Below are 23,042 nucleotides of genomic sequence, written 5' to 3'. Positions count from 1 at the left end.
ATGGTGTATCTGGAGGAACATAGCATATTTTTGCTGTACACTGCTGTCCATCTTCATGCAAAAGGTTTTCTAGCTTACAATCTGAGATTTATTTATTATTCAAAAAGATTACCCTGCCATCCCCCTGATTTGTTGACATTTTTTCTGTGTTTCCAGCTGACAGTACTCATGCCTGTTTGTCTTGCACAGAATGCCTCATAGTCAGATGTTGTTGAACTTAAGAGAATAGGACAGAATGGAACCTTATTGTCCACCAGAGGGGAAAATTGTCTTCGGCTCACTAAAATATATGCACTAAACACATGACATGTAAAACAAGTAGTATATAAAAGAAACGCACACATTTTATTGTAATGAAAGCTCACTATAGCAGAAAATTGTACAGCAGTAAATTGCACAGATAGACCTCACTCCTCTCCTCCAACACGGTGGGGCTGCTGCATGTTCGAAAAAGCCTACATCTCTTCACTTTTCTGTCTGCAGTCAGTCCTTGACAGCATGGCTGGAGCTCCACATAAGACCAATATCAGTGAAAGTGTTAGTGGGTTTTTCTTAAGCACACAGTGATCCCAGAACAGGCAAATGATATAGCTGGACTTAGAATTGATTAAATAAATTGACCAGCGGTCCCTCAGACCGACGTGATGAATAGCAATCATTTGTGGCTCTTTGTATGTGTGACTTGTGGGGTCTGTGCAGGTGAAAACCTTTACCCCTCAAAGAGCAGAGTTCATGTTGAAAAAAAAAAAAAACATGCATCTAAAGGCTTGTTGGACAATTTACTCTCCAAAGCTGAATTAGGACGTCTGATTATATTTACATATAATTTCCGAGACAGACAGAATGGGAAGGAAGAATTAGAAGAAACTTATGTTGAGATGTTCTGTTGTGTTTTATTATCTATAATAAGTATGTATGTGGTTATTGCTTTTGATGTGAGTGTTAAACAGCTGGTGTACTGCAGAAGCACATATAAAGAATCTACATTTTATTGTATATTTGTTTTCCAATATTATTCTACCAAACCCAGCAGCCACATGGAGCAGGATATAAATTGAAATGAATCTGCCCAGTTTTGATTGTTTCCAACTATCTTCTGCTCTTGGTGTTTTTGGGTGTGCTGAGGGAGTGAAAAAGTGGGCTTTGTTGAAGTTGGGGACAAAATTGGCCTGGTAGTTAAAGTTTGGCCAAGTTAACTGTTGTGCAGTGTCCAGCAGATTCCAGTAGTATACATGGACAGTCTCTTCTGCTCTTTGATTTTATTTCCAATTAGTAACATAGCTTAGGTTAGCATGACAGTCACGGGTAAGCTGCTCTCCTGTATAGCTCAGATGGATTATCACAGCTCATTATGGAACATTTTACAGCAGTCCGTCACAGCCGATCCTGTGTGTTCCACATGATGCCTAGTGTACTTGCTGTCTTCAATGGACTGATGGGCTTCATTTTTACAGCTAACAACAGAAACACTGGTGAGATTTGCCATTTCAGCCATTGTGTTGATGGTATTTGGCAGTAAATTGTGGGGGTAGTAGCACTGGTATTTCATTTTCATCTTGATCATTATCTCTGCACAGTCAAACAGTGCAGCATGTGTGGAAAATCTGTATTTTCTTTTGAAAAAATGATGTATATTGCATTTTGTCCAGGTTTTATGTTAATGTGTGCAGAATTTACCGTTTTATGCTTTTATTTTGGTGACTATATACCATATACTGGACATGAATACTGAGGCTCCTATTAAAAATGTCTAATACTGTCAGAATATTTCTTGCTTTCCACCTTGTATTCATCAAATCACCAAGCACTTTACACTGTGCGTTACATCCTTAAAAGGTTGTTATTCTTAAATGTTTATTTCACTTTATTTTTGTTTTTTGTTTTTTCTTATTTCAGCTTTTTAGTAGACAGAAAAACAGGAAACTGTCAGTCTAAGAGTTTATAGATCCATAAAGGATAAAGGTATAAACAGTAGGTGTACTGCAGAAGCAAATATAAAGAATGGGTTTGTGAAGCTCTAAATCAGTAGAAGGAATGTGTCTGTAAAGGGAGGAACAAAAGGAATAAATACGAGTTGAGGGCTTGGAGGGACATTGCAAGCCAAAGCAATAGGTACTTCACAAGTACACAGTGGGCTCTATTGGCACATTCTGGATTAAACAGAACTTGAGAGATATTTGTGCTTCATCTCCTGCACCATAAAAATCCATCTGCATAACAGTTGCAAAGGCTTTTTAATGCTTACCATAATAGTGCAGGTGATTGGCAGATCCTGGGAATCATATGGACCACAAATGCTTTATGATGCCAATCAGAAGTAGTAACTCAGTGGAATACATGCGACATTTAATCAATTACATTTGTATTCATCAAATGACAAATCACAGCACCCATGCACAGAGAAAAAGGTATACACACACATTACTTTCCTCAACCCAGTCTTCTAAAAAGAAGAACAACACATTTATTTATCATTTCTGGCAATATTTTTAGAACATTTCAAAATTCATGGTTAGTTGCTTCTTGTTTCACATGCGAATGGCTCGATCCACCCACCAATCCCCACTGAAATCCATAGGATGCTGTGTTCTGCAATGACCTATACTGTAGAAAAGTAACATGAATGTGTATGACTTGTGCTTGGGGGGGGAAAGAATCTTTCCTCCACTCTAATACACTAACTTGCTTAAATCAGGGACAGGTAGCAACAACACAGTATCTTAAAAAGTAATATATCCTCAATAAGAATCTAGGCAGCAGTTCAAAATTAACAGCATTCCAATAATCACTTATTATGTATGCATTAGAATGGTGTTGCAAGGATATTGTTTTTGTTTTATTTAGGAGATGGTTTAGAATAGCATCTGCCGGATAAATAAAGACGAAATGCTATCGGGCTCTCCGAGAGAGCAGCTGTATTCTTCACTGTGTGTGAGCTAAACATATCTTTGCCAGAGAGGGAGAGGCATTGTCGTTTAGAAATTGATTTCTTGCTTTGGAAAGGAGTGCCAATTCCATGCAGCATTAAGAGCGCGTGGCAAAGATATCATTTTTGTTTCTGGAGCAAAATAGGAGATTGTCTTACATGGTACACAATCATGCAACAAAAAAAAAAAAAAAAAAAAGAGTTCATATTTCTCTAAATCTTTCACCTACTTCCCTCTCACCTTAAATGAGAAATCTCACTTTGCACGATGTGTCTGATCTTGTTAAATTTTTTTTTTTGTAGCAGTTTTATCATTTTACTTAATGTTCCTCTCATTCAGTGCTGTTCAACACATCAGCTAAAATCTGCCATCTCAAAATGGTAACTCTATTTATTATTACAAAAATGCCAAAAGAGCAGTTCTTGACACCTGCAGTCATTTAATAAAAAAAGCTACTACCTGAACTACCCGTCCTAAGCTTACTCTAACTGCGCAATTTTCAGTGGTATGTACTAATGTAAATGGCAGACATTAAATGCTACATCACAGTAGGATTAATTATTTGCTCGGGGATGAACTAGATTTTTAGATCCACTCTGCTGAAGTGGGTCGTTAGATTTAAGTAGAAAGAAGTTTTTGTTATTATAGGTGATTTAACCTTCTGATACCCTCAGCACTCACTATGTAGTATATTTTTATCATGTCAAGAATCATTTATTCTTCCAACAGTTCATTCCAGTGGCACTTTCTCAATCTGTTCTGCAAATTCTCCTTCATGTTTGAATTCTTAATACAAAAACACTCAGGCTCTCATGTCTCTGGGTAAGAGATGGATGATCGCAGATGTCCAAATTTCTGAATGAAGTCTGCCTGAGCTTGGACTAAAGCCTCCTCATCTATGTACACCGCTGACCTCCTTGCTGCAATAAAGTACTGCACCTTCCTCAGGCTCCAGCCCAGGACATACATTAGCAGGCCACACACGGCTGCCGTCGATCTGCCGACTCCAGCATTACAATGTACATAGACGGTGTGACCGTTCTCCAAGAGCCCATGAAGCAAGAATACAGCCTGGGGCAACATCCTGATACGACCTACGTTAGGAGATAGTAAGACACAATACATGTAGAGCTGGTGATATTCTGTTGTTTTTTGGTTTTTTAAATCTAATCTCTTAGTACTTTCTGACTTTTCTACTCTGTGGCAGAGTATTTACAAAAACGGTATGTGGAATCATCATCAAAATTAAAATGTCAATGAAATTATGTGACTCATTCACGTTTTAATAGGTTTTTGGTCAGAAATGCAAGTAATATACTGTACGATCACCTGTGTAAATGAACTTGGATATCACTTAATTACTTTTATTTGGAGAAGAAACTTTAAAGGCTGCTGGCAATTACCAGTATATTTCATATATACAGTTATCAATTCTTATGCAGGTTGCTGAATACCACAACAAAATGCAAAACCGTCAGGAATAAACGTATCATGAGGTGCACACTAGATCATATTACATACAAATTTCTATTGACAGAATGTCTCCAAAAACTGCCTTTGGTAGTTTTAGTTGCACTGTGATTTACCACAGCAATTTTTTCTTTGTGTAAATACACTGCAGTAGCATAAATAGCACTTTGTGGCTGACACAAAAGATAATGCAGAACAATATTGTAGTGTATGACTGTTTCATTCTGCATTAAAAAAAAATCTTGAAAGGTGCTTTCTGATAACTGTACTGTAGATCACAGATCTTTTTGTGGCATATTTCTCACATTTGTCTAATTCTAGAAACTGTTAAAAGTGTCTGTCCTCACAGAATTTCTGACCTTTGAATTATCTGAATGGAAGCTTCAATTATCTTTTCAAAAGAAGAATACACAGCACAGTGAAGGCTGTAATAATAACGAAGTTCAGAACTTTTCAGACAGTACTGCATTTCCAAGTGTCTGCACTGCCAATATGTGTCTGAGGAAGATATTGAGACTGCTTGAGTTCACAGCTCCAGGCTGTCTCTGTCCCCCCATTTTGTCTTAAATAAACAGTATTCTTAAAGTACTATTGAACACAGTACATAACACATCTATCTACAGAATTCTTCATACCCTCAGTGCTCATATCAGGTGTGGGTAACCACACATACACCAGGCCGCTGTCTTTGTACAAATACATCATGGTCTCTGGGGTCATGGGTTCTGCGGGATTCCGCCTGCAGCCGTGAGAGTTGTTGACCACATCCCAGTCTGTCTGGAAGTTCATCACTGCAGTAATGCCCAATTCATGCTTCATCTTGACTGTCACGTGTTCTACCTGTCGAGGGCAGCTGCCTAGCCAAATACGTGGCAAAACCCTGGGACAGTAAACAAAAACACAGTTATTGATTATTTGTATATTTGTGTTATTGTTATACATCATTCTAAAGCTGTTGGTTGGTTTCGTTTTCACCTCTCCCCGATTCTTTCCCCTACCTTTATTTATGCCTTCCTCTTAGCAATGATTTTTTTTTATTGATCTGCTTCCCCCCTAATTTTCTTCCTGACCACTGTGGTCTGAGGCAGACTCCATTTAGCACTCATTAGTATGCATAAAGTCAACAAATGGAGGAGGTGACGCATAAAAGGAAGGAAGGGCACAGTTAATCTGTGATGTCTGAGTGACACCGCAGTGAAACTCCTGACCTGCTGTTACTAAAGTACTTTTTTTTTTTTTAACATAAAAATCCCTGCATCGTGTCAGTTATGAAAAACGTTAATCTCATTTAATCCTTTTACATAGTTTTTACACGAAATTGTAACTTAACCAAACATACATAATTATATCTTAATGTGAAAAGGATGTCAGTTTGTCTCTAGTGTTTAGTTCTTCCAAGTTAATTTTAAAAATGGGTTCCGAACTGAAAAACATGTTGTAATACCCACTTGTTTAGTTAAATATTAATGAAAATATTACAAAAATGGCTGTAGGTCCCTACTCATAATCTCCTCTGATTATGAGAGATGTTCTAGTGAGTGAGTTAAAATCTCTTTGAATCATCTGAGTTACTGCAGAGGTGAGTGTACTGTATGTGATCATTTGGGTTCCATTGATGGAAAGTCTGAAAGACTAATTTAAAAAGCTATTAATAGGAGAGATACAAGAGCACAGTGCTTCCTACTGAACACGGGTCCTTGACATAAGCCTTGTAAGGTCTTCGGACACAAATTAAAACCTGGTGGTAGCTGCCAAGTCTGCTCATTTTTATGCAAGTTATGTGCTCGTTGCCTCAGGGGTACTGGGCTCACTTCTACTGTGTTTGGTATACTATGGCACACAGTTTGTGCTTTATAACAGAAAGACATACAATGGTGGGTTTTTAGAATATGCTGTATGTTGTGTGGGCGTTTATCAGCTTAAGTTCATTTTTGATTTAAAGATGAATATGCATGCTCCAAACTTTCACTTTTAAATTGTTTATGTTGCAGCTAACCCTAGATATTGAGGTAATTATCTGTAGTCCACCCAGCAAGTCTGTCACTACAGCTGTTTCAACACTACTGCAAATTCTTTGATAAGAGTTCAGCTCCATTTTGACTGGAGCACAGTGATTTTTAAGGCAGCCATTCAACCTGCAAGCTGAATGAATTGAATTTAGCCAAACGTGTCACAGAGAAAGACTTTAATAGACTTCTGAACAAGAAAGAGACTTTAAAGAAAACTAATGATAAGTGCTTCCTTTGGCACAAGAATAATCATCAATCACTTGTACTGTACAAGTTGCCTTGAAAATAAATGAATTCCTTTCCACTGATATTGCCGACAAGGTTGAAGAGGTGATAATACAGGTGATAGCAGGCTACCTTTTCTAAAGGACAATCACTTTCAAAGTGACATTTACCAATTACAACTAAAAGGGCGAGAGCAGGGTTAAAAAACAAAGGAGTGATCAGGTATAAGAGGGTGACTGAGCCTTTGCCTTCCCTGTAAGAGAGAGAGAAGAGGTTAGTACTCAGGTTTTATCATGAAAGGGTACTTTGACATGACTGCCGGACCCTCTTTCTTGGACACAGCACTGAAGATGAATTTCCTCTGACAGACATAAAAGCAAGACAAAGCAGAATTCAAACTTACACTTTGGATATAGATTATATCACTTTACAAGAGAAGATTGGTTAGGTTTGAAAACTAACAAAGATAAAATAGCTGATGCAGAAAAAAATACAGCATCACCATGGAAATTCAGTGGCCTCGAAGACCTCAATATTTTTCGCATTATTAAATTTGGTACATAAATCAGATTTCACATAACAAAGGCAGAAAACTATATTACTGCAGTGAGGGGAGAATGATGGCTCTCCATTTGTATTTACTGCAGGCTATGAGAGGGGTATTTGGGCAGGTTGTAATTTGTTTTTTGTTGAACTACAGATGTGAGATAATATGTGAATGAGAAAAATAATATCAGAAAACCCTCAAAAGTGTAGTTGAATATTTAGAAAAATATGTTTTCCTGCTTGCAGAAAGCTGAGATCTATATTATTCGCACACTGGTACAGAAAAAATGAGGCTACCTTCAGTTGCCAATTAGGTTACCTTAGCATAACATCTAGAAATAAATGGAAAAGACCTTTCCTCACTATCCGAAGGTAACAAATTCTGCCTCATTTAAAACTTACAAATGAACAATCTTATTTTTTAATCTGTACAAAAGTATTAAACGGACAAGTTAGGATTTTATAGGCAGTTAGTGTGTGTTTTTTAGCCTGGCACAGCCAGCCAGTGGCACTTTTGTTTATGTATAGTATATGTTTTATTTCAGCTGTTTGAACATTAATTATTCATCTTCCTGCTGTAAAAAGTTAATGAGATGAAGTACAGACAGAGTCCAGGTTTCTAAGAGGTGTCATGTTTCATTCATTTCATTGGGCTATGAAAATGATAAAAATACATTGTAAAATATCAGTTTGACCTTTTTTATGTTTTAATAGTTAGTTGGCCCACCCACACCAAATCCAAATCCAATTTTTCTCTCAGATCTAAAAGAGAAAAAAAAAACAACCTGAAACTCTAACACTGGCAGACATCTTGCTAAAGTGCTCCTTGGCATTTTGCATTCAGGGTACAGCACTGACCTACTGTATGCCACATTGGCTACCATCAGCCAAAATGGGTGTTTTCTTTTCTTTAAGAAATGTAGACACTCAACAACATCATGCAAAGAAGGTTTTTAATGTATTACCTGGAAAAATGTATGGCCCTCTGACCAGCCACACTGAAGTAAAAGTTAGTCGTGTGCTTCATTTCATCAGTGTGTCCTGTTTCCTCTATCCAGTGACCAATCGGGTGGCAGTACACTCCATCCACCATGTTCCTCTCATCATATGTACAGCATCTGTCATGGCTCGGACCACTACCTGGTGCCAAAGACGACAACCATGGTGCAGGTTAGTGGCCGAATACCTCATTTACTGTGTATGTAGGTAATGTTATAGTGACTTTTGCACGTAAGACCTAATCTACATTCTTATGGAGTTTTGATGTTTTCTCAGTAGAGAAAACAACCATGTCGGTTCGCAATATTTGCGTGTCTCCCTGGAAAGTTAGTTGGTGGGGACTCACTAAGCCTGTTATCTCAGCAGCTTGTGGTCCAGCTCCTGAGATGACAGGCCAGTCAGTGGGCTCCATAGTATTGGGGACAACAGTCTTATGAAAAAGCCCTTTGGTAATTTAACACAGGCTTTATTGCCCATAGTGTTTTGAAATTTGTTAAAAGTCCTTCTGGAAAATAACATTTGGTCTCAGAGTTAAAATATAATATTTGTTGCTGCCAGTTTGCCTGAAGGGAAGTCTGAATATAACAAATACATGTTTTATTGGACAGCTCTGCCTCTGTCTACTTTGGGCAGATATATCACATTTCAAGAAAAATAAGTCTATAAAAATGTAAATAAACCAAGCAGTGCAGTCTAACTTAAAATGTGTTTTACTTTTTAATGTACACAGATTGTAAAGTATTTTTATTGCACTCCCTGTCAAAATACAATCCCTGAACAGACTTTGTATCAGTGTTTGTTGCATTTTTAGAATTAGAACACCTTAATTTGTTTGTGCATTTACTTTGACATGTGGTAGGTCCTTAGGGGCCACCGTACACCCTCATAAAAACACATTTATTATTTAAGCACACAGATGCGCTTGAATCCAAGAAGCAGTGAGCGTTTAGTAAATAAGTGTCACTTTATCGCCATCATGCGGCGGCTAACATACATTACATAATATGAGCAAAACATGGCGGCGTTATTTTTGTCTTTTGCTTACGTTACCTTGGATGGAAATGTATTTAAATCAGTGTGGCGTCTCATAGGAAATATACTCATGTACTTAACGTGGCGCCCAGGATCATGTGTACCTTCCCAGATATACGCGCCCCCGAGTCTCTTGATGAACTTGAACCACAGCGTGTCTTTACAGGGCTCTGCCAGCTGCACGTCGCTGATCCACAGACTCGGTTCCTGTGTTGACAGGAGCTTCTGTGTGGCTCTCATCGGAACCGCTCGGTCCGGGTCCCAGTGGCCCATTTCCTCACGCGAACCTAAAACAAAGACCTCTACATCTGGAGACTCCGGAGTGAGAATCACACCGAATCTAAATAACATTGTTGCAGCCGTATTTAAATGGCCTCAGTCGTGATTGGGTTATAATAGCCTGTATTATAGCTCTTGTATTAAGTCCGTACACCACTGCATGGTGTAGTCTAAATATAACCGGCTCTCTTCTTGGATAGTGTAGTTTGCAGCAAAGAAAGGATAAAAAGAACGAGTTCCCACTCTGCCCCGATTGCCGGACACCATACTTCAGATTATGCAACACTGGTGTAATTCAGATACATCTTCAACTAAGAATTATTCTGACATAACTGTATAACTCTATCATATCTATCATATTTTAAATTCACCCATTCACTCAGTATGATGTTTTATTAGGCACGTCAAAATAAAACTAATTTAGTGTGTCCATGTATTTGTCCAACCTATTTATATCAGAGGTTATGGTAAATAGATGAAACACCCCTCTGTACAATGCAGTACAAGCAATACTCTCCAAGGTGACCATGCAGTACAATATCAGGTAGAGGAGGCTACACTGTGCTGACACTGCACTGACAGTCATCAGGAAAGCTATCTATTTACATTGTATGGGTACTGTTAGAGTAAATTATATATTAAAACATGAATCAAGTTGGATCAACACTTTTTTTTTGTTTCATAGTACTGAACTCTATAAGTATCCAGTAATTATAACATGCAAGTACATTTATTTTCCTTTCCTTTAGCCACTAGTCCAGCACCTACCTTCCTAAATTCCCTCATTTTACTTTGGCAGAAAAATATGCTTCGGTCCTACTTGGGCATAAGTGCTGCATCTCACTAGTTTCATGTGAGATTTTTTTTAAAAAACACAGACAAATGTATTATGAGGAGTACCAAGCAGCTACATTTCAGCACATAAAGTCAATATCATTAGTCCAAACTGCTCATTTCAGTCAACAGAAGTCTATGTAATACAGAATACACAAACATAACTTACTTAACCTCCTTCTTCTGTCAGCATGCAACAACCCACTACTGTCGCCTGACCAAACCCAAAGTTTAATGCACACCCAGCATGCAAGATAGGCATAAAAAAATGTATGGATGTTGTTGAGAAAAATGACTCTATCAGGCTAAGTTGCTACTCAACGTATAGTTGGTCCCTATGTTACCACACCACAGGCCCACTCCTTATGATACAACTAAAATATTGTGTTCTTCTTCTCAAGCATGCAACACATCACTAATACCTTGCCTATTGTTAAATTTAAAGCATAACACAGCTCCCAGCATACAAGAGTTGTTAAGAAATTCATGTATGCAATAGATGAATACGGGATGACACCCTCAAGCTTAGATAGTTATACTGTTCTCTATTTCAGTGGGGTTGAGATACGTGTAGGGTACGTCAAGCTGCGAGTTTCTTGTTGTAATTGCTTCACTGAGGTGGGACAACTCTGCTTGAAATTCTGTAATTATCTGGTGTTTTGGGGCAGGCTCATCGAACTGTTCTTCATGATGTGAACCCAAGGGAACCTGCAGAAATGACAAAGATAACACAGTAATTCAGACTTACACAGTATTTTATTAGTATGACATGTTTTGAGCAGGTTGGAAATGTAGATGAGCTTTAATGACACTACTTTTTGTGTGTTCATAAACACCAAACTTACCCTGTCAGTATATTTTTTTGAAAGCACCCAAGAGTGTCTTCATGCTTGACTGCCCCTTAGTGGTTGGAGGTGGTTTGCGCAGCAGGAGTGTGACATTGAGCACCCAGGATTGGTGGTCAGATTGTATTATGAAAAAAAGGTTCAGTACGTATGATTTTGTTAAAATTCCGAGTCTCACAAAAATGTGTTTTTGCTCAATGCAACTACTGCCGTCACTGTGCAGAGTGATGTGTGACACTGTTTAAATCTCAGCTAGTTCAGCCATGATGAAAAAAATTCTGATACAAAAAATAACAGGAGAAAAAACATTCAATACATTTTAAGTATTTGATCTATTGTCAGTTTTGTTTACACCAGAGGAAGTTTTCCATTTTCCCGACTATTCAGTCTCACCTGCCCATTGTTTACTGCAGCATGCTGTGCTGTCACTGTGAAGATCACCATGGTGATGAACTTGATCACTTCCCCAACAGTATGAAGGTCTGCTGGGCACCCTGATAGTAGCACCATTATGAGTTAATCTCATTTGCTGTCTGCATTTAAGGATTTAAAATACTATAGGCTGGCTCTGAACATAAATTCAATACCTGAGGCTTCGTTTCCTAAGAAGCCATGGGTGAATATCTCACCAATCCATTCATGCAGTTCAGTGTCTTTTTGCACGTTACTGTCTGAGGGATAATAGTACTTCACGATTGCCTTCACAAACCTGACAAACACAGAGCAAACAGATCTTAAATTCTGTGCAGTCAAGAAATGAAAGTTACACTTGCAAAATTGTTAAATTTCTGAGCAGATGCTCAATAGTCTTGAATCACTCTGGAATCTATCTGCAAGTGGTTGCTTTAAAAAAGTATGTGTCATAAGTCATTAAACAATACAGAAAGCACATTACTACAGATCATAGCTATAATTTCATACTGCCATTTTTAGTAACCTGTTGATGATGTTCCACAGCTTCAGGCCATCGTCCCTGTAGTAAAAGTTGGGGATTGACTCCAGTCCTCGTGCAGTGATGTTTTCTGGCAGACAGAGGGAGCTGTAGGTCATTTCTGAGAGAGCCCCTCACATCCAAATGAACTCTAATTATCAGAAAATACAGAAATAATAAGTATTGGATTACCGCAGGAACCTTAAAAGTATCAACATCTGAATGTTACACATACATATAAAGATCCATACTATACTGAAAATCCCACTGGATCCAAAAATAGCATTGCGGGCAATAATATTTATTTGGAGAGTTTTCTGGAAATGAGGGATCATCAGCTGAAAGACAAGATAAAATATTAAATTCAAAGTTAAACCTCTAAAAATCATCAGTAACATCAAAAGAGCCAACCAAACAAACCCTCACCAAATCACCTTGGTTAGGCCAAATGTATAAGCTCCTCTGCAAACATTTTGGTTCTAAAACTAAAGTAAGGATGTTTTTCTTATCTTAGCTTATAACTTACGTGTTTATGTGTTTTTTCATTTTTAGATGTTGTTCAGCTCAGTTTGTTCACTTCTCCCTCCGGTTCCAATTAAAGTGACATATATGTGGTCAAATGTTTCCTCATTTGTCATGTCGCCTGTTGTCACCTCTAGCTTGTAGTCAGCCATGGTCATTCAGCAGCAGTTCTCTATGGATTGGAATAAAAAAAAATTAAATGTCTAAACATTGTAAACTATATCAATACCATAATATGCAAGCAAAATCTACATTACCTGAATTTTCGTTTTCGTAAAGTTGATCTTATCTTATCTTTGTCTTGCTATTCTCAAATTTGTCACCTTTTTTATGTATCACCATCTCATTCTCCTCCTTCTTTTGGTTTAGCAGATCATTTATTTCTTATTTGTAAAAATTCAAACCACTAGAGATGGTTTATGTGTATTCTTTTTCGTGGAAATAATATTTTATCAAATTCACATGCAGATCATACCTACCTTGTATGACCCGTTTATGTAATCTATTTCCTTTCCAGTTTTGTCTTTTAACTTCTGGTTGCTAGTCTCAGCTACTTTAAATCAATTAAGAAAGTCTTGCTCTATTTCCCTGCAGGCACAATGCCTGTATTAGTCAAAATGCAGGCATTGTGCAGTGCAGTGCAGTTTTTCTACACTTCTTGATCAGATAGATTGGTTATAATAATAAAACTTTAGTGATCCCTGACGTTTCCTTTAGTGCTATTATCAGGTCAGAAATTTAGTTTGACCAGTACGTTGGTTTATGACAAAATACCATAGCTGTATAGCTGTGAAATGAATAACATTCCCATGACCCTCAGCTGTTGTGTTTAGGGCTTATGAGCAAATGTTTGCATGCTAACATACCAAAGGTTCACATTATGTCTGCGTGATATGAGCATTTTAGCAATGTCACTGTGAGAATTAGCTGAAGTTAGCATTCAACTCGAGGCATGGCCTCACCACCTGCTTGCGTGTACACAGACTTTTAGTTTTCACGTTTCTATTTTTAATAATGCTAATGTTCATTAAGAAAGTATTATATATACAGATGAATAGAAAAGAGTGGATTCAACTATGATCTCACAGAGTTCATCCTAGTGCAGTTAGGCAACACATTATGCAGATTAAAATTCAGATATATAGAAATATATGTAAATTTATAACCACTCCAGGAGCTTTAAGTCTATTAGCTTTTAACAGCACAAAATGCAATCATACTGAGTGAGGAACCTTGTTGAAATGTGGTTTTGCTTCAGTCCCTTTTCACCATAGCAAATACACATACAGCAGCTCTCTGTGGCGCTTCAGTTGTTAAGTAAAGGATTTGAAGCAAACGTACTATATGTTAGCCAGAAGCACTGCAGTTTTCTTTCTTCTCAGAAAGGGTCAAGGGGAAAGGTTTCACTGTAGTGGGCCTGAAAGAATTGGATCATTGGAACAGCCAATGGGTTCAGTCAGAGTTTACTGCCACTTCAAATCAACAGGCAACTTGGATGAGCTGGTGCACCGCACAAATCATATTTTCTCACTCAGGAGGTCCTGAAGCACTCTCATGAAGAGAGCCTTGACTTCTACACATGGCCTCTCAGTCAAGTAGCCAGTCTCTGCTTCTCTCTCCTGCAGGAAGCACTGCAGTAACTAATAATTAAACCATCCACTCACCAAACCCAATGTAACTCAAGCACACATCCAACCTTTTCACCTTGATAATCAGATGTGACAATCCCCTGTATAGCAGAAATTAGAGAAACTTTTGAAACCCCCATTATACCTTATAGAAAGCAGTACTGCACTTAACGCTTGTGAGCTGTAGTTACACTCTGGACCCAAATAAGATGGTTCAAATTAGTGTGCATAGGTATATGTTATTGCATTGTAGTTGTAGTGGGTTATAGGAATGCAAAGCATATATTTTCATCTGTAGCTGGATTCAAACATCTGCTAATACACTTGAAATGCAGAATAGGACATTATTCTGTTTTTGTGAGTACAGCCTTTAGTGCATGCCAATGAACTAAGGCTTGGGGGATATGTATATTGAATAGCATGTAGCTTTTATTGCTATTTATGTAATGCTGTGCTAGCCAATTTGAAAAATAGTAGAGCCCTGTTACCATAACAGATACACATACTGAGCTCTTAGTGGAGCTATGTGCTAATAGTACAAAATAACATTTTTCCTCTCACCAGGAAGGAAAATAAGAACAAATAGAGGTTGCCCTATCTTGGACCTAAAGGAACAGTTTTTTTTTTTTTTGAACAAATGATGGATTCAGCCTGTAGTTTACCACTATTTCAAATTAATAGAACAGGTATGGTGCACAAATTACCCAACACATTAGCAGAACCAGAGTAATGTCTTCAAACATGTTCCTGAAGAGTCTTGCATGTTATGTCGTGTTAAATAAATATCCCAGTGTGTTTTTGTAGGTGAAGGTCTACTTGACCACTGTTTAAAACGCAGCTCAGTCAGTTTGAGATGACTGACTTGGCCAGTCAAGGAGATTCCACCATTCTGAAAAACATCTTTAATTGGTCATGGTAATGAGTTGTCCCCGTTTTTCTCTATTCTTTTCTCATCTGTTTTTGAAGCTCACCAGGGTTTTGCATTTTGTGGTGAATCCTTTAAGGCCATGTCATGAACTCTTCTCTTCACAAGAAATCTTCTACTTTTCCCTTGCATGCCTGCCATTTTTCAGAATATACCCATCTGTTTGGAAAGCAGATAGGTTGCTGCCCTTATAGATACACTTACACCTACAGTACCTACACTGTTGCAACAGCAACATGGCTGTTCATTCTAAGATGCTAGCATTTGTAACTAAAATTCAGTACATAGTAACAAAAGTGTTATATGCAACAACCAAGGAAAACTTTAAAGACAAACATGTAAAACTCTATAATGATTTTATTAAATAGTAGCAAATCACATGCATCAGGCATTTGTCATATTAATATCCATCTGTTTTGACTCGCATCCTGACATCCTATAAACCCAGACAACAAATTTGCACTGGGGTAACACCCTTCTTAGGGAACAAAAATACTAGATCATTCAGGATCACAGGTCAACATAGCAGGAATTAGCAAGTACTGTGTAAAGTGCAGGAATAACTTATGTCCCAAAAAATAATACAATATAACCAAAACTTAGCTTTTTTTCCCCCACAGTTAGTGCTGAAAGGCAAGACAGTGAAAACATTTAAATCTATTTCCACTCCACCACTATTATATAGACTTATATAAATATATTGTGCATATGTGTCATCAAGAAAATATACTTTCTGACCACCATAAGGGTGTATTTCCTGCAAAAATCCATGAGAACCTAAATGCTTAATTTTTTCCCCCCCTTCTATATCAACACACCTTTATTGTGGCAAGTAAAGTGTTATTTTATTAAGGCCTCTTCATAATCTAGTATAATACACAAAGTGTTAATTTTCAAAAACAGAAAATCTTTAATTGCAACATCCATATAATACCACAATGCCTCTCGTGCAGCTACAAGAGATCAGCCTTGTTTGGTCAGGTGTTAACATGACGCAGGACGCGGCGTAGTGAGTGGCCATCTCGTGCAGTACACATTGCAGGCAGGGGTATAGGCTCTGTCTTTTGCTCCACTATGTTGAAGAGGCACTTTTTAAGATGGTCTGACATGCTGGGGAGATCAGTGAAACCCCACGACAACACGGGGCTGAAGGCAGTGCTGAATCTCCACACCTGCAACAGAAAGTAAAAAATAACAGTGGAATAACAGCCTTACTTGTCAAAACATTTTGCAAAGTTGTTTGTTGATTTGTCACTTGCAATTTCTCCCACTTTTCAGTCTTTGTGTTAGAATAAGCTAACTGTTGCTTGCAAGCTACATATTGTAATAATAAGAAAAAAAACTTTATTAATTAGTATATTTTACTTTATTAATTTGGATGCTAATTCAATTCAATAAAATTATGGGATATTTAAAGGTTTGCTTTTGTAAAACCATTAATGTAACACACTAGCAATTTAGTCGATTTTTTTGTATGTCTATAATATTGAAATACTGTAAATCTATAGTGGCACATCATTTGGACTGTTGCCTATTACAATAGTTCATAAATCTAGGAAATTATTTTGTGACTTTTTTTTTTTAAATTGTACAAAACAATGGACATACAATATGTTTACAGTACTAGTTTTCAACTCACTCTATTTTTGATCTGCCATGACACAGTGCTATGAGGACCAGGGCCTTGTCTTCGCTCCCACTGCAGTTCCACAATGCCCCTGGTCTGGAGGAGACGGGCACACACCTCCCTCATAGTCCGTGACACCAGTGACAGCTGGCACAGGCTAAAACTGTCCAGGAACCTGGCTATGTGCCACAGTATCTCAGTGGGCAGCCTGCTAAATTGGTCAGTCTGGGAGACATTTGGAAGTTTTGTCTTTGGGCAAAGCTGAACCCCAAAGGACCTGAGGTGCCGGTCATGGACCACCCTGGCCCCTTGGGTGGATGGGTAAAACCTCCGCTGGGAAAATGTGCAACCATAATATGCCAGGGGGCAGCGGTGCTCCATCCACCCATTAAGACCAGCGTGAATGTCACTGTGGACATTCATAAAATGGGAAGAAAACTGGTCCCGGCGGAATGACTGACCACACACAAAGGGGAACATGTGTTGGTAGCGAGGGTTAGGAGGGAGGTAGCGGTTATGTGAGACGGCCTCAACTTCCAGAGCTTCCAGGACAAGGCCAAGTCGGAGAGTGCGAGATGGGCTGGGGTAGGAGAGCAGGGGGGCAGCATGATCACAGGCAGAGGCAGAGGCCATTTCACCCACTCGTGTGTTGGTTACTAAGATTGCTGCAGGGAAGGTAAAAGTCTGTGTGCCGAAGTCAACACAGTAGCCATCAACATAGACTGTATCAGAGATTCTTCTACATTCTCTGGATTCTTCTAAACAGAAGAGCAAGGCAGCTGTGATCAGATCAATCTCTCCTAGACCCATGGGGTCATCGTCCTGCTCCAGATCTGAGGTGTCCACTCCTTTGTCTTCCATTTTAGGACGCAATCTATAAACTGACCTATCTGGGATGGAACCTGTCCATCCTTTAGGTAATGTGTATTGGCCCTGGTCTCTATAAAACTGATTGTTGGGGAACCTCTGCTCGGGACCATGGTTTTCTAAAAGAACGAATCCCCTATCTTCCAGGACCACATGACCAGCCCTCTGTGCCACACCCTGGCTGATGTGCGCTGGAGATGTCATCTCATGCATCACTTGCTCCTGAGAAACAGCAGCAGTAAAGTCATCTGGCAGCTCAACCGAACAGCTTGCTCCTGATAGTGGTCCATTTGTTCGGTTGAGGATCTTTGGATCCAACCCCTTCAGAGCCCCATCCCCACTGATACAGCTGGAACAAAAACCTTGCTCCTCCATCTCTCTTTTGTTCAAATCGGCTACTGGTGTTTTGTCCTCCAGTCCATTCTGAAGGTCTCCACTGCTGCTCAGTCTACTCTTCAGCATAGCAGCTCCTCTGTTCACACACTCGGTGCTGTTCTCAACAGAGCTACTGCTTACAAAATCTAAAGCAGCAGCTAAGCTTCTTGCAGTCTCAACTGTGGCCTCAACGAGTTTACTGAAGTGCTCCAAGCCATTAATTCCACTGACAGTTTTCTCGATAACAGAGTCAGATGGGGCAGATTGTGGCTGGCATGAGGCTGATGACTGTGAAGGTGACTCAATAAATGAGGAGGCCTGAGTAGAAGATGTTAGCAAAGCTGCATCTGTTGCACTGTTCTCCTTTGTAACAGGGACAGGTGGTTCTCCCTCTCCAGTAGGTGCCATGGCAATTACCTTCAGAGATTCCAGTAATGTACGCTGGTCCTGAAGGGCAAGTGCCATGTCCAGCTGCTCCACCTCCTCCACCCCACGGCTCAGGCTCTCATAGGAAGTGTAGTCCAAGCAACTAACGGGCCTTCTGTTCCACTCCATGGTGCAGCACACCACTCCAGCTGGACACACCTCAAGGTGTGCAGACATTTGGCTACGCACCAGGGTAGTGGGGCAACCATAGCCACTGTTTAGGCAGGGAACCCTTACCAGTGGGCACATAAGTTGGTGCTCATCAGCTTTGCAGCAGTGAAATACAGCCCCACAGACTAGGGGACAGGTAATAAGATCACAAGAAAAGCCTGGCTGAGGTCTGACCATACACCGCTGGTTAACACAGGACATACAGTGAACATGCTCTTCCTCCATCTTCAGAGCTGAGTGGATGAAAAGCTTTTGATGGAAACTCTGAGAAATCCAAAAAAAGCACAAAAAGCAAATCATTTCCATGTATTAAAGACAAAGCAAGACAAGACAAGGCTTTATTGGTCCCCAGGAGGGGACACACACTGTTCCAATATGCTGTGTCTGAGCTTGTGTTAAATGACAGCTCAACGGATACATAACATCAGTACAATAAGAAGAGAGGAGAAAATTATTAAAATAGAACAGCATACACAAGAAAGAGATGATCGTAAGTGCAAATCATTTTGACCTGAGTAATAATGCGTAATAATAGTAATATTTAATTAGTATTATTCTCTGTTCTTGTCATATTAATGTGTCATAATAAACATGTCATTTTAAACACTATGGAAAAATACTTTAGGGACTGTGAAACAGTGCCCCCACTCCATCCTTTCTTACATTTGGGAAATAAGAGTAATGTGGTTCATATTAAGTCATTAGTTATATAGACAGTATAATGCTAATATATAGGCAGTATAATGCTAATAATAATAATGCTAATATATAGGCAGTATAATGCTAAAGCAGAAGTTTGACATCAAAAGTATTGTGAGATTTCCCATTAGTATAAAATGTGAAAATGATGTTGATTTATTGTATACAGATATATTGCAAAACCTGCACATCATAAACATACTACTGTAGATATGGTTAGTATGTTGTATGCAACTAGGATACAGCTAATGATACAGTAGCTGAGTAATGTGAAAAGTCAATATGTGTCATTCTAGTTATTTTTACTAAATTTCTTTTCAGCTTCTTGAGCAGAGGTGGGCAACCCTGCTCCCTGCTGCTGATTACCAAGACCAGGTGTGTTTAGTCAATCAGAAGCTAGAAGATATCAATTAAATGTGTCTTTCCTCACTCGATCCTAATCTGAGATCTTCAAGCTTGTGACTGACAGAACACACCTGATCCAAGTAATCGGTAGTGGGCAGGGCAGGGATAGATGGAAAACAAGCCTTCGAGGGACATAGGTTGACCTCCCCTGATCTAAAGGCTATAGTGAGAAGCCACTCTTTGTCAAATCTTTGACTAGAAGTATTATATCAGTGCAGCTCATATGAACAGTAACCCTACAACACATATATAGTCACTGAGCCATAGTCAGAAGTCGCGTTCACTGTTCTTACAAGTGCTACAAATAAAGAGCAAACAGACAGCTGCACACCCGGAATACACTGTAGATAGCTAATGTTTCAGGTAGTTTATGATAAGTTTTATAGCACACGAACCCCCGATAAGAACAGAAGGCTTCGCCACTGTTCTTGTAAACACGCCCCTGCTGCAAACCAGCGTGTTGTCAAATGTTCTTCGCCTTTAAAGAAACTTGTTTTTGTAACAATGGCGAGCTAGCTTACGCTGACCGGCTAACGTTGGCTAACAGCTAACGATAGCTAGCTCGGAAGTTCAACAGTTCACAACAACAGCTTCATGAAGTTGGATTAACATGCAAGTCGTTTCTCACCTTATCGTTGTGTTGGCATGAAAAAGTGTGGCAAGATACACCTTATCGTTTCATGTACACACAACTACCAGTTACAAGTAGAAATATCTGTGTAGACAGAGTGCTAATGACAGCTAGCTACAGCTCTTCTCACTCAGCCTCCATTTTTTTTTACCCACGAAACTTTATTGGCTATCAACCATTTTTACAGTGATGGAAAAAAAATAAGAGGAAGTAATATTTAGTAGTGTTAATTGGTGCTTATTTTCAATTTTATTGTGGTTTTGTAAACAGTAAAACTGAATTGGCATTTGGAAATAAAGATTTAATAACTCAGATCATCCTTTACATTGACTTTAATCTCTGTGGCCCTACATTTAAAATATGCATTTTTTTAAACAAAATTTGTATTGGTAAATTTTAACGATTCAACTACTATATATACCTACAAATCTGTTTTATTTCCTTTTTTGTACACTTTATATCAACCATGAACATTTGTAGCATGCAGTAACCTGTAACAGACAGGAGAGGTTAGTGTTGGACTGTTTTTCCAACACACATTTGAAGCTGGTAACTTTGAGCTTGTGCCTTAATTCATTGCTGCTAAGAGAGACATGGCACGTTTGGAGGTCGGGGTCACCTACAAAACAGCACCCCTGTAGGGGGAGGAGCTGACTCATGGACACATCAGCAGGACAGTGCTTAGCAGCACTGAATACACTTGTCATGAGGTGTTGAACCAAACCCATGCAGCAGAGCTGTCATCATTTATATGATCTTACAATTTGAATAATGTTTCTATAAAAATCAAGCCTGACTCTTCCCATTTAAATCTTTATATCTTTGAACTAAATAAGGAGATGAAAAAAAATCACACTTGTATTTAAATCTCAACTATTGCATATAACCCAAATTTAGGTTTTAAAAATGCTTACTTCCACAAACTGAGTTATATAGTGTATTAACATGTTTGGTGGATTTTGCATGCGAACAAAATGCACTCATGGTGTTTCTTTGGATTTTCTCTTGGGTTGTTTTTCATTTGTATGTTGGTAAATCCAAAATACAGTATATGAATTCAAGAAGACATAAATGTGTAGTTCACTTGTTCGTGTGCTACTTTGTGAGGTTAACTTGTATCCAGGGTGCTAGGCAACCATTGCAGTCTGATTTTTAAGGCCTACTGAGAAAACCAACGCTGAAAGGGAGACAGTAAGAGGTCTACCATGGAGAGACCAAGCATCATATCACACACACACACACACACACACACACACACACACACACACACACACACACACACACACACACACACACACACACACACACACACACACACACACACACAGTATTTGACCCTGTGCATTGCTTTGTTCGTTACCAACCCATGAGACAGATAGTATATGGGTGGAGGAATAGATGAAACCTTCAATATATGGAAGACTATCTGCAGCAGTTTAAGCTTTTCCTTTTTTCAGTGGTAAATATTATGGGAACAATGAGTTTTTTTTATGAATTCCTAAATAGCCTTTAATATTTAAGACAGCCTTGCACTCTATTTTTAACTAGGCTTTAACAGATGGGTTTCAATAGTCTACTTTCTCTTTTTTGAACGTTGGATTTTTTCCCCACCTGCTGTTCATGCAGTTAACGTTTGACTCCATCAGTAATGGTGCTGTTGAGCTTTGCAGCCTGCCTTCATTCCGACCACCTGTTTTGTCTTCTTGGAGGAGCCCGGGGCTGAAACGCACTCTTTCCTCTGCACGTTCTTCAGTCGTTTAATTTGACATTTTACACAACAAATCAAATGTCTATTGTCACGCTGTTAATAGGCCGTCAATCCTCAGTCGATTAAAGAGACAAATGATGCTCAATACGTGCTATTTCCTGATTCCCCCGAGTTGCAAGGCCTAACATGACTAATGTGCTTGCCTACTGATTGATCGATGGGGTTTCTATTTTGAAACGCATGTCTGTTTTGTTGCTCGTCCAATTTTTCACAACCAACGATGGTGACATCAGAATTCTGCAGGAAAAACACGCCGAATAACATAGTGGAGAAAGTGCAATATGCATGTTTAATAAAACTCACAGTGATGACTATAAAAAAAATTAGTCTGTCTTGACCAATATCATATCATCCTAATAATAATACTCCTTCAGTCATTGCTGGAAAGCCTTGTGGTCAACCCACGCAGACTCCTCGAATAAACCGAAAAGTGCCGTTGCCCTGAAGAGTGTCTGCAGCCTCTCCTTCTCAAACGTGTCACTTTTATTCAGGTTCAATATCAGATGCTCGCTCCCGAAGCCCCGGGCACCAGCATTGCCACTGACATAGAGACTCCTTTATAGTTTTATTTGTGATTTATACCGCCTGGCGTGAGTCATGACAGGACCGCACCACGTAAACTACATGCCCCCTGGGAGTGAACCGCGTATCTTTGCAAGAGATAAGGCGAAGGATGAAGTACACCATTTAGTCTCGCTTACTGTCTTCATCGCCGGGTGGTGAAGATTCTGCTCAGCCTGCCAATATACCAATCGATCGCTCATGTGAGTTAAATATATTTTGGCCCACACTAGTTTATATATAGGCTCAGACCTCAGTGCATAAATCTCAGGCTGGACTGGTGCGTAAAGATCTGCTCAGCAAGGTGAAGAGTGGCAGAAATGAGATTTATGGCTGGTCT

General features: G+C 39.0%; 2 protein-coding genes and 1 pseudogene across 2 annotated transcripts; all 3 read right to left on the bottom strand.

Annotated features, from left to right (window-relative positions):
- Window positions 1–1,930: 1,930 nt before the first annotated feature.
- epm2a (EPM2A glucan phosphatase, laforin) lies at window positions 1,931–9,686 on the bottom strand. Its single transcript, XM_026319514.1, has 4 exons — window positions 9,313–9,686; window positions 8,143–8,317; window positions 5,033–5,277; window positions 1,931–4,021 (listed from the first exon to the last, which is right to left on the bottom strand). The coding sequence occupies exons 1-4, from the start codon at window positions 9,557–9,559 to the stop codon at window positions 3,738–3,740; spliced, it is 951 nt and encodes a 316-aa protein (XP_026175299.1). The 5' UTR covers window positions 9,560–9,686; the 3' UTR covers window positions 1,931–3,737.
- A 1,160-nt stretch (window positions 9,687–10,846) lies between these two features.
- On the bottom strand, window positions 10,847–12,771 carry LOC113137567 (hydroperoxide isomerase ALOXE3-like; annotated as a pseudogene).
- Window positions 12,772–15,511: 2,740 nt separating this feature from the next.
- On the bottom strand, window positions 15,512–20,514 carry fbxo30b (F-box protein 30b). Its single transcript, XM_026319021.1, has 3 exons — window positions 20,371–20,514; window positions 16,812–18,902; window positions 15,512–16,344 (listed from the first exon to the last, which is right to left on the bottom strand). Exons 2-3 carry the CDS (start codon window positions 18,861–18,863, stop codon window positions 16,150–16,152), a joined length of 2,247 nt encoding a protein of 748 aa, XP_026174806.1. The 5' UTR covers window positions 18,864–18,902; window positions 20,371–20,514; the 3' UTR covers window positions 15,512–16,149.
- Between the last annotated feature and the right edge of the window lie 2,528 nt (window positions 20,515–23,042).

This window comes from Mastacembelus armatus, chromosome 24, assembly GCF_900324485.2.
Source record: "Mastacembelus armatus chromosome 24, fMasArm1.2, whole genome shotgun sequence".
Taxonomy (NCBI): domain Eukaryota; kingdom Metazoa; phylum Chordata; class Actinopteri; order Synbranchiformes; family Mastacembelidae; genus Mastacembelus; species Mastacembelus armatus.
This window is presented reverse-complemented; position numbering and strand designations above follow the sequence as displayed.